Source organism: Thunnus albacares, chromosome 18 (genome assembly GCF_914725855.1).
Source record: "Thunnus albacares chromosome 18, fThuAlb1.1, whole genome shotgun sequence".
In the NCBI taxonomy this organism is placed as follows: Eukaryota; Metazoa; Chordata; class Actinopteri; order Scombriformes; family Scombridae; genus Thunnus; species Thunnus albacares.
Genome location: NC_058123.1, coordinates 11,730,191 through 11,743,205, shown reverse-complemented (window position 1 = coordinate 11,743,205; position 13,015 = coordinate 11,730,191). Strand labels below are relative to the sequence as shown.

At 38.9% G+C, this 13,015-nt stretch overlaps 1 protein-coding gene across 2 annotated transcripts in view; it reads left to right on the top strand.

The window, feature by feature from the left end:
• Window positions 1-13,015, top strand: part of arhgap24 (Rho GTPase activating protein 24) — a 72,504-nt gene that overhangs the window by 5,953 nt on the left and 53,536 nt on the right. Inside the window, exons 1-2 of one of the 2 annotated variants that reach the window (XM_044333650.1) lie at window positions 7,118-7,197; window positions 8,276-8,402. Coding sequence is in view for 1 of the 2 variants with exons in the window: in XM_044333643.1 (XP_044189578.1) it covers window positions 5,957-6,166 (210 nt within the window). In the remaining variant the exon portion in view is untranslated. Of the gene's footprint in view, window positions 1-5,941; window positions 6,167-7,117; window positions 7,198-8,275; window positions 8,403-13,015 lie in introns of those variants that run through there. The other variant, XM_044333643.1, reaches the window with a different exon arrangement.

Genomic DNA, 13,015 nt, shown 5'->3' with positions numbered 1-13,015 from the left:
CCCTCATAGAGAAGTCCCTCCTTTCTTTTCTTTTTTACTTGTGCAGTTAGAATTTTATTAATATTTCTTCAACGCGCCACAGAGCCACAGATATGTTGCATCCTGCTAAGAAATGATAGTGCATGCCAGAAAACCCTAGGGGGCTGATTCGTGACTATCTTTGTGGTCCATTTGAGTACACGGTATGTGTTTGTGGTGTGTATGTGTGTGTGTGTTTGCGTAGCTGTCTGTGTTGTTGTTTATAGTGAAGGTCAGGGTGACTCTTCCCACTGAGTTCTTAGTATGGTCAAAGTTCTCAGGCGTGCTGTGAGAAAACTCTGAGATGTTCTTCAACTCAGGATGTTCACTTACACTTGAGACAGGATCAAGTGTTTAAGTGAGTCTTTAAGACATGAGCTGATGGTAATGTAAACTGCCACTTTGTATATTAAATGCTACGTCATACTGCCTCATTCATTATTCTAGAGTCAGACTTGATGTCATCACCAAACATCGTGAATCTCTAATTATGTTTACTTTTGTCTGTCTAGTGTGTAAAGAGTCTTGCCTAATTTTAAATGTAACATACACTTGTGTATATTTTTAACAAAAAACATTAGGCATCAGTTTTAAAATAGGCACCTTTTATATACAATATATATATGTTAATGGTTCACAATTGAAATTGTATTTTTCTGGAAACTACTTTTCATGAAAGTCCTGTCACGTTTCAGGCTAGATCTCCTATTTCTTTGTTTTTCAGTGTTGATGGGAAAAAGCATTAATAAAATAGACTGTATCTACTTCCCTCTGCTTATTTTGGGGACAGAGGCTCAGGGGACAGAGATACTGCCACACACAAGAGGGTACAAGTACAGACACACCTGCACACACAGGTGTTTTACAGGGACACAGGATACACCTCAGGGAGCCTGTTTTAAATGTGCTGAGTGGACATAACAGTCAGTGATGTGTTCTTGCAGAGGCTTTGCAGTTGCTTCATAAATGTGCTTACAGCCACATCTGGCACCACCAGGGAGGTTCACTGGAGAAGTGTCTGCAAAAAGAATGGCTTCGTGTAAAATCCAGTTTTGAAAAACAGGTGCTTTTAGCCCCCTCCTGGGTTGTGGCTTCACAAAAGTCAGGAATATTAACCTAAACAAATGTATTTGCTCAGCTATTTTTACGCCTCTGTGCCGGTGACAGCCGTAGCTGGAGGCGTTATGTTTTCGGGTTGTCCGTTCCTTTGTTCGTCCATCTGTCCGTCCATCCGTCCCATTGTCATAAACACTGTATCTCAGGAACGCCTTGAGGGAATTTCTTCGAATTTGGCATAAACGTGCACTTGGACTCAAGGATGAACTGATTAGATTTTGGTGGTCAAAGGTCAAAGGGCAAGGTCACTGTGACCTCAAAAAACACGTTTTTGGCCATAACTCAAGAATTCATACACTTATTATGACAATGTTTCACACAAATAGGATAAAATGATGAAGTGATGACATTTTATATCCTATAGGTCAAAGGTCAACTTCACTATGACATCATATTGTTCTGCAAAAACACTTTTCTGGCCATTATTCAACACCATAACTCAGGAACAGTAGGGGAGATTGTGACCATATTTCACATTTGGTCTGATACTGAATTGGTGACAATAATCTTGGGTGCCCACCTCGAAACTGTGGTGATTGTTTAGATCTTCTGTGCTGCCGAGTTGAAGATGTGTGTGAAGCATTGATGTTTTAGAGTTTGTAGCTTCTTTGCAGCAACATCCATATCTGAAGCTTTGCCTACTGTCGTAGCTACAGCTTTGTGTTCTATCAGAATCAGCTTTATTGGCCAAGCATGTGAACACATACAAGGACGATACACTTGATATCTTTTATTAAATTCCTAGTTTTGGTTAGTCTTAGTCTTAATCCTGCATCAAATGTCCTTGTTAGTTTTTGTCATATTTAGTCAACCTCATAATGTTCTTTTAAGTTACAACCTAATGTTACCACCAAGACATTAACCTACCTTAATGTGTGCCTTAATGTGTCTCTTCAGGTTTATTCTTACCAGCCATTTTAAGGCCAGAATGCTTCCCTTCTAATAAAGCAAGGGCCTAAATATCAGCTTGTTTCTTTCTCCAAAACCCTTTTGTTATGGTTGTTAATGTTAACTTGCTATCTGTAAAATATTTGATGTACTCCTCACTGTGTTCATTATGCTGGTGTAGTCCTGATGTGGTTCCCAGCACAGGAAACGGAGAGAGCGATTCTGGTAAAGCTTCTATTTTTAAACTACATTTTAATCTCGTCTTTTTTCATCAACGATATTGCATGTTGACATAGTCTTAGCTAATGTTTAATGATGTCATCATCATCTTCTCTAAATCATGGAAAAAAAGGTTGTTGATAAACATATTTAGTCATAGTTTTTGTTAGTGAAATTAAGACTTGGTAGTAGCTAGCTCATTAGCCTTGCATTGCACCCAGTGATGGCATGATTTATTATACAACATATGTGCTAGCTAGTGCACAAATCAGATGTGTTTCTGAGAAGATTGATGATAGTTGTGCTGGCTACCAAACTGTTTATACTGTAGTAAGTAAAAAAGTCAGTGAGAAATATTGCAATGCCACCATTTATATGCAAAGTGGTTTGATAAAAGAATTATATTCTCTTTTAAGACTGGTTCTTTTCATTGTCAGACTTCAGGCTGTTAAATATATGGTAAAAAGACCAGATTTGAAAAAAATAGAAATGAAGAATCATATATTTTTTTGATTGTATATCTTCTCCTTTATGCAACATTTCAATCCAGGTTGAAAGCAGTTGCTTATCCTACTGTAATTCATCTTCATATTGTGCATTACATTGAAGATTCATCACTTTATTTGATTTGTTTGACTAAAACGCACAAACTGGCTTTTAGTAGGAGCATAAAAATTTAAATGAGTAACTTTCTAAAGGTGACAATTCATCATGCAGTTATACTGCATGAGGCAAAGACCTACTAGCATTCAACTAATTTTAGTCCATCTGTCTGGTAATTTACACATTTAGTAATGATTATGCCATGTGTCCATTAAGGCCATTTATTACCTCTGGACTAGACTACAGTGTAATGTAAATTTAAAATAGCGTTTCTGCTCTTAGCCAGCTCCAAGTTATTCACATTAAGTTACCATTTCAATTTGCGGCAGCACAGGTCTGTCCAAGCAGTGCTGTTAACTAGGCCCTGTGGAGGAGGCATGAAATTACACCAGACTGGCAACACAGCAGGTGACTCCATCAACAGATGGGTGTACCCATGTAGATTATGATTTATGCTGTCTTTGTGTGTCTGTTCATGTGTGTACATTCAAATTGTTTGAGCCAACAGAATCAAGTGTGCAAGATGAAGAAGGGATACAGAGGTTATTCCCTCTAATACATGTCTAATAATCCCACAAAATGAAGAATTTTCCTTTGAATGAACTGATTTCAGATGATAGCTTTCCACTGCTGGTGAAGCCAGAGTGCTGCCTACTTTTTTTCCACATGGATCCAGCATGTTAGTGCAGCAAAGATGAAGTAGAGATGGTTAAAAGATAATAAGTAGGTTATGGGCACCCCGATGCAAAACAAGTGAAAAACTACTATTTTTTAGAGGAATGCAGAACATGTTTGTGCTTGCACATGCATATAGGACACGCTTACTTGGCCCATGTGCATGGAACCAAAGAAAGTTTTGAAATCACCACAGCAGCCCTTCTGCACTTGCTCAAAAGCTGCCTGGAACACTGCAGGGCTGCATCTGGTCCTCATCTGGACCTGTGGGTTGTTTGGAAATGCACCAAACCAAGCTCAACCAGAGCCACTGATAACATGGCAACGCTTTAAGCTGGCAGCAGCAGTCTCCGTGTAGCATATGTCACTGAGTGATGCTGAGGTTTAAACATTCTATTATGCATATGGATATAATATGTGTAGGGCAGTTCATTGCATGCATGGTGTTATAAATGAGTCTACGTAAGTGTTTGAAAGTTTCCAGCGTTTCTTTCACTTTTCTTTATGTGAACCTGACCTTTGAGTCTGTTGTGGAAAGGGCTATGCAAAAACAGAATTTTCCTTTGGAGGATCAGTGAAGAATGACTGATGATTTTAATGTGGCATTAAGTAAGCTATGACTTTTATCATCTTCTTCTGTCAGTATCAGCACAAACTGTCTTGGAATCAGTAATTCCCAGATATATTATAGCCAAATCCTTCTGGGGGTTCTGACTTTGACAAAGGAGACCGCTGTACATTTGCTTTCTTGTACCAACAGTCAACACATCAAATAGACCTTTCCTTAAAGCAGACATCATGCCTTTTGTGATTTTCTCTTATTTTTATACTGTTATGATGTTGGATGTCTTTGTTAAACATGGTCAAAGGTCGAAAACTTGGTGGGCGTATGTAAAAATGCTCCATGCAAGTCAAAAGCTCAGGCTTCAGCCTGCTCTGAATGGTTCATTTGAAATATTACCTCTATATTCTTTTCGTGATGGCATCAGATTGTTCGTGCATGCCCAGAAACGGCCGTCCGTTCCATAGTCTTTGTTGCTAATGTTGTTGCTAAGTTTGTTCTATGGGTTGATCGCATATTTTCAGATCGGACTCGAACATGTAGGGATGTATGTGAGAAGTTTAGTGAAGAATGAGAAAAAGAAGTGAAATCCTTTGTTCACGTAGTCTGCTGAAGCTTCTGGAAACGGGCCAATCAGAACAGAGTGGGCTCATCAGCAGGGGGGCCTTAAAGAGACAGGAGTTAAAACAGCCTGTTTCAGACAAAGGCTGAACTGAGGAGCTGCATAAAGAGCCAGATAAATTAAGAGTTTATTGAACTGTAAATCATGCAAAGATATTCCAGTAGAGCCCCAGAATATAAATATAGCACCTGGAAATGTGCATATGTCCTCTTTGAAAATAAGTTGTCATGACCAAGATCTTAACCTAACCATAACAAAGTAGTTTTAGTTGCTTTACATATACTTAAACCGTACAGTACAGGTCTCAAATCAGATTTCATCCGCTTGAATAATAAGGGTTCTGTTAACATCAAAACACTTAAAAAGGTTGAGGTTTCAAAGAGACAGAGAGACAAAATATTACACTGTGACAGAGAAAGACTAGCGGGCCAACATCCGTAGGTGGGTGACACAAGAAGTAGATACAACAGATTAGAGGTTTGGCCTGTTATCTGGTTTATGAATTCCTCCACCCACGTTTCAACTCAAAGGTTTGCTTGCAACACTCCATCTGCCTCATACCCCATAACGCTTCACGACAGGCAAACCACAGGACACCGCTATTATGACACAATGTTATTTACTGCTTAAACTAAAAGATCCAAATTCCTTTAAAGGGTTGGTTCACCTAAATCTCAAGACAAAAAAAAACAAGACAAAAAGTTTTCCAATTTATTGTGAGTGGTATCTAGCTATGCAGATAGTTTGGGGGGTTTTTTGTTTGTTTTTTTAAAGAATGATGATGAATATAATTGTGTATGTGGTTCTCATATAGTAGCATTAAAAATGAAATTTGAAAAGCTCAACAGGAATGTGTCTTTTCAGAAATAATGTCCCAGTCATTCAGGATAATCCACAGACTGCTATGGACAGTTGGTAGAAACTATTTTGGGAGAAAATGATTTTCATTAAATGAACTGAATGAATAGCAAAAATGAACACACTTGTTGTTGACATATTTTTACACGTGTTTGACTGTGGTGTTTGTAATTATTGAGTTCTCCTTATCATACCAGTACATTCCTGCAATGGTTGAGATCTTGCAGAATACTAGGACTTCAAGCTTTAAATTTTACAAATTCTGCATCATCTGTTTGGAATATGTTGCTGAATATGTTTGTTTACTTTATATTTTGGCTACTTGGAATTTGCAACTTCTTTAAATCTAAACAGATTTCAACTGTTTTTCCTTTTTGCAGATCAGAGTAGCTGTAATGGACGACCAGTGTGTTTCCCACAGCAGTCCCCAGCGCAGCGGAGGTCAGGCCAGCACAGAGGTCCAGAAGCAGGGGAGGCCGAGTGTCATCAGGTGTGGGTGGCTCAGGAAGCAAGGAGGTTTTGTCAAGACTTGGCACAGTCGCTGGTTTGTACTGAGGGGGGACCAGCTCTACTATTACAAAGACGAGGAGGAGACCAAAGCCCTGGTAAGGCTGCAGACACACTGAAAGACTAATCCCTACTAACTATGAAATCATGGCATATATCAGATTTCACGGACTGCTGTGTCTTTCCGTGACTAAATGGCCAATCTGCCCAAACGAATCACACTAAAGGGGAAAATGAACCAGAGTCCGATTCAACCGGACTAAACAACACTGGTTTGAAAACACCCTTAGACTCAGCTAAATCAGCAAATCAATTCTGAGCTGATCAAGCTTACAAATTGATGTGTTCAGCAGTCAGCTAACCTCAAAAATGCATATTGCAGGTGGAATTTTTAGGAATTATTTGATTCCCGTGTGCTGCAGCTGTTCTGAGTCAGGTTAACTGATATGGAACAAGTTTGCACATTGGCACACAGAGATAGAAGAAGGAAAGAGACACATCTGGACACACAGTCCTTTCATTCAGACTACTTGCACAGCATGTAACAAATTTCAGTAAGAGGTGTTGTGGTTAATGGATGAATTCTACTGCTTTTTTTACTCCACTTTATTGATTTATTTCTATGAATGTAAAATTACGCTTCAGTTCTTGTAATTCTGTCATTTTGTGCAATTTATGAAATAGTTGCTGCTGGTTTCACATACATGGAAAATGTGAGTTTGAGTGAATATTTTGACCAAAACATCACAAGAAGCACCATGTCACTGTCACAATGGAAGCCTGGGGTCTACACAGCAGATGCATCTTGCAGCCAAATGAGATCGCAACATCTGACTCTGATTCAAATGAGTCTGGTTGTTTTGACAGTTGACTATAACTCAAAGTTAGCTATTGTGAGCTTGTTTTCACCAAAGCCAACACACAGAGCTATCCTGAAAGAGGAGGAGACAATGAGTAATGCACACAATAAGGCCATCTCTAAAGTTACTGTAACCAGGCAGCCTCTCTCACTGAGCATGTGTAGTCTGAACAAAGACACAGCCTGACAGACTTCGGATACTCATTACAAAGCAAAATCACAGAAATGTGGAAATGTGGAAGAGAAGGGATCAATAATTAATCCCACAAGGTCAGTTCAATGTGGCTCTGCATGTTTTGAACAAATTGTCTTTGGTGAAGTTGACCTGACAACTTAGGTAAAGAAAATTAGTGGCGTATCTGTTGTCACTGATTTATGGTACTTTTGTTGTGTTGAGTGTCAAGGAAAACTAAATGCACGTTACAAATACAGATCCTACGTATATATTAAAAGAATAGTTTGACTTTCTGGGAAATACTCCAAAAAGAAAAACAAAACAGCACAACTAGATTTAATTCCTAAATAAACATAACATGCTAATCGGTGTGCTTTGGATGTGCTGGTACTGTTTGTGGATTTTTAGCTAGCTGTTTCCCCTTGTTTCCAGTCTTTAAGCTAAGCTAAGCTAATCACCTGTTGACTTTGGCTTTATATTTAGCATACAGACATGAAAGTGGTATCAATCTTCTTGTCTAATTCTTAGCAATTAACTAAACAGAATGTCAAACTATTCATTTAATATAGGAAAACTCAACTCAAGCACAGCTTACAATTCATCTTTGTATGCGACCAGTAAATCAAAGTTCTTCTGCCTGCATTAGCTTAGCCTCACACAGAAAGAAAACATTCCGTTAGCTCCTTTCATTATGAGATTTTTTTATATTGTGTTTGCGTAATAAGACAGGAATTGTTAGTTGTTTATAATCTTCCATTTAGCGCCAGATTCAGCGTTATGAGAGTGATTATGTGATTAGTCAGTGTGCAGATTCACATCTGTTTGGGAACTAATTAGATTCAGGTTCATTAACATTGTAACTAGCAGTCTGTTTACAATTAATGCATCTGATTCAGAGTAATTCAAACTCTGCTTGTTATCTAATTAGCAGTTATTTCCTTTATTATCCTTTACTCATTCATTGATACTCAGTTATTTATCATGGATTGGTGTGTTTTGCAGCTGTTTTAATTCCAGTAGCTCTGTTCTTTGTCTGCATAGAAAATACGCAAAGGACCACAATCTCTTTTAATATGTATTCCACCCAAACAATATCCTCTTTTTCCGATGGAAACTTGAACACAATTGAAATCTTCATTCTGCTCATCTACCCACACTTTTATGATTTCCCAGCAACCTCAGCTCAGCCAAACCCAAACCACATCAGCTGCAGAAGTCTCTGAAGGTTAAAGCACCAGACCTGAAGGTGGGCCGCTGGCCAGCTACAGGGAGAGGAGATATTCTTCACTGCTATTTCTGGGTACAGCTCCAGCTCCTAAGCAGTGTCTTTAAAATGGAGTGTGGTCATATATTAAAAGCACCAACAGTTTTGCTCAAGTTTCTGATGCTGTGAATATCCTTAGGGAATGATGCAAATGCTAAGGAGCACTTCTTCATAATAATTTACAGAAAATGGCAGGAAACAATTTGTTACCCTTTGAAATATTTTGTCATCTATAGGCTATTTATCCACCCAGAAATGTTATTCATTAATGTTCCTACAACATCAACTACCTGAGGAACACTTGCGCCTCTCTGTTTCGCAACTTTCCATTCTTGCCCTACTTCTGAAACAAAGCCATAAATTTCAGATACCTAAAAGTACTACTTTTCACAGAGAATGGGAAATTTCAGTAAAACTAGGTCAGGCACAGAGCAGTGTGTTCAAACTCTTTAAATCTCCATGACCTCTGAAGCAAAGAAGCATGGAACAGCACAAAAACAACACTTTAACAAGACACAGTTTTTCACCATCCAGAAAGAAAGAACAGAAGTAGGGCAAAGAGGAGAGGAAACCTTGACAGAAGTTGTTCCTAGCCTCTAACACTGATGTTCAAGATTAGGGAAAACACAGCCACAAATACACAAATGCATATAGAAACATCTCTTAACTTGTGAGTGTGTGCAGTGGAGTTAAAATTCCCTGTCCTGAGCCTTGAGCATATAAAGAAGGAGTCTGAAGCCGTATTTAGATCAGCTGTTAAAGGGATAGTTTAAATTTGGATTTTTTTTAAGTGGGGTTGTATGAGGTAGTCATCCATAATCAGTGTATCACCTGCAGTGGATGGGGGTCGGCAACCCCCCCAGTTTGGAGAAGCAGGCAAGAGCACAGGCACAGAATGTACTGCTGTGAACGGGGCCAGCAGCAGTGCAGCGCACTGTATTACGCCACAGCAGCACTTTCTGACCCAAACAGCTGATCTGCGTCATGACATGCGAAGGAATACGGAAGTTCTACGGTTGAGAAAATGTAGTGCCAAAGGAAAGGGCTGTCTCACTAAAGTTTTTATGATTCATCCTGAGGGAGAATGTCTAATAAATTTCATGGCATTCCTTTCCATAGTTTTAGGAGACATTTCACTCAAAGCCGCAAATGTCAAACCTCATGGTGGCATCAAAGGAAAAGTCAGGAAATGAACAAAGTCATTAGGGCTCATCCTCTGAGAAGAATAGATATCTGTATATATTTCATGGCAATTCATCCAACTTTTGTAGAGTAATTTCACTAAAATCCAAAAACCTCATGGTAGTACAAGAGGAAAAGTCAGGGGATGACCAAAATCAGTAAGATTCAACAACTGGGGACCATGAATGTGAATGCAGGTGGATGGTTGAGCAGACAAAGTGTCCAATTTACAGTACATGGTCTTCATCCCCTTTCCTACCAATGGTCAGCGTTGGTTTCTTTTAACCTCAACCACAATCTTTCCCTAATCATAACCAAGTAGTTTTCGTTGCCTCAATGTACACAAACCTTAACCTTAGATCAGAAAACTCTAATATAAATCATTTTTGTAATGTTGTTGTTTTTTTTTTTGGAAAGCACTGACAAATGCTGTCATCCTGCCAATAGGGACACCAGATCAGAAAATGCTCATACTATATGTGTCCTTTTGGAAGGCAGTAGTATATTTTGTCGTGTAGGTTTGTCATGTAGACTTTTTGTAAGTAGAGAATGAATGAATGAAGTGATTTCAGACACAGCAAAAGACAAAGAACACAACAACAAAAAAAAAAAGACATAAAGTCGTGTCCATTTTTTGTGTGTTTGTATGTGCAATACACATTGGATAGTACGCATACTGTACATCAAAAGTGCACAAACATACAAACTACATTGGTCCCAAGAACAGGACACAAAATTAATACTTTATAACTAAATGGATGAGGTTTTGTTCTCAAGTGCGGCCACTCACAGAAATTCTGATGTTTGTAGATAACACTAATAGTGAGACTGTATTATTATTGTCACTACAAGGGACCATGTTGTTATTGGTGCCCTATACAGTCAGGCCAAACCTCTCTGAGCAACGTGTGGAATCTGAAGAATGGGAGTCAGATGGAGGTGAAAGGTCACAGAAAAGCATGGGTATGGCACGTGTGGGCTTATAGCGTCAACATGCCATCTGCCTGCCCTTACTTGTCCATGGAGATGTATGCACGCACAAGCATGCATGTACTCACTCACATTCTTAGACACAAACACACAGACACACACATACACACTCAAATTTCATCTGCCTGCGCTATAAACAAAGACCATATTCATTCAGTGGGTGAAATGGTATGATTATTGTAATTCGAACCACTTTGCATTTTATCTGTATGCCACTGAAGTAAATGAGGTAACATTATGAATGAATGGCAGAATTGTGAACGAATACATTGAACCAATTCCATTTTATTATAATTTATTAAGAAATAAGAGCCATTAAAATTTGATTAGGATATTACGATTCCAGTCACAACAGGTCTTACAAGTTGGTCATTAATATTCATGGCGCAAAGCGACCATGTCTGAACTCAGACAAAATGATCTGAAGAAAAGTAGCTGGCTTTTAATGAGAAATTGCATTAAATCAATAATGCAACAGTGCAATAATGCACTGAAAATCTTTTGTTTCCCCCTTTGAGCTGGAAACCATTTGACCTTGGCATTTAACAGAAGTAAATAAAATGCCACTACAGTTGTGTAATTATTCATACTGCAAGACTGTGTCGTCTTACGGCTGTTTCGATGAAACATTAACACCGCACCATTTGTCCGACCTTCAGCGCTACAGTAACTCTTTAGTCAGTGAAGTCACTTTTGACATTGACAAACACAGACGATGGTTACTTTTGTCTTGTCAGTGTGACTTTTCCGATACCATCTGATAACAGCAGAGCACATAAGGTCTTAAGGCTCCACTGAGGCACATCACACTCAGATGTGATCTTACTCCTATTGTATCTGAGTGTCAGAGGAATGTGGGCAATAACGTGGACATTATCTGAACACGTTTCTATATACGTCATTAACAGCATGCCTGACATCATCTTGTTTTAACAGATCCAAACACAAAATTCACATTAAAGTGTCACATTAAGTCTACATACATGTGTGTGAACATGGCTGCGTGATGCCATCTGATCACATAAGTTGGCAAGGGTGACTTACTAGAAGCCATTTATTGCACCTTCTCTTGTTCCTGGCATTATTACTTTGGTTGGACGGCAATATTTTTGCACAGATGTTTTCTTAACAGCTCGATACATTACAGAGGGAAAAAATATATCATTAACAAACACAGCTTTGCTTGGCAGTATTCCTAGTGCGCAGACTAAATACAGAGACTGTTCCCTGCGACTGCTGCATGGTGACTGCATGTCTAATAAGCTCTGTACTGATGGATGGAAAAGTCAATCAACTCTCGCCGGACAACAAGTTCTTGCAAGTTCTGTTTCTCGGAGTACTTTTTCCATCTCTAGTACCTAAGGTGGGAACAGGGCACAACTATGAATTTTAGGTATGTGCAGGTGTAGTGGTATTTGTACAAGTGGGGAAGCACATTTTCATAACACGAAGTGAGTGCGCAGCTGGTGCAGGAGCTGTGTTGAGTGTTGAATCACATCAAAATTCTTCACACACAACAGGGGTTTCGACTGGTATCCTCGGGGCAGAGACCTTGTCTGACTTAAAATACTTCACTTCACATCGCCTTGATGTATTAGCCAGTGTATTATCCTACACAATAGAATAGTACAATAAGTGGTTAATGTCTGTAGCTCACTTAAAGCAGCTATAATAAATATTTTTGTATTAACAATGGATCCAATAACTACTTGTATGTCAAAGGGGTCGCTTCTAGTGATGAATGAGAATTATCCCAATATCGCAATTCCCTTCAGCTTTGTTGAGCTTCATGGCATCTCTCTGTTTTGGTTCACTCTCATCAGTCATTTTCAATCACATCAGGCAGCTGTTTTCAGTGAAAAACAGTGCTACTTGCACCAGCACCTAACAGAAGAAAGTTAGCGGCTATCAGGTCAAGACAGCAGAGCATTTATCAGCTTAAGAGATCGAAATTTTTCTCAGGAGTTAGTGGAGACCAAAGACCGAGCTAAAAGGTGAGTGAATAACCTGTTGGACTTGAATTCTTTCAGCCATTCATTCAACTATAAACACAACTCCAAATGAATGCTAATCTACTGTGTATCTGCTGAGCGTGTAGATAGGCAACTGTTTGCTAAAAAGCTTGCCATATTAACTTAAAAAGTGGTAATATCTCACTGTTGTGCAATTTGTTTCCGCTGCTCCCAAATGGCCTACAAATCTTTGTCGCAGATTCAACTTAAAGCACCAGTGTGTAAGATTTAGGGGGATCTATTGGCAGAAGTGGAATAAAATATTCATATGTATGTTTTCATTAGTATATAATCAACTGAAAATAAGAATTGTCGTGTTTTTGTTACCTTAGTATGAGACTTTTATATCTACATAGGGAGTGGGTCCTCTTCCACGGAGCCCGCCATGTTGCACCACCATGTTTCTACAGTAGCCCAGAATGGACAAACTAAACACTGGCTTTAGGGTGGGCCTTTTGCATTTTT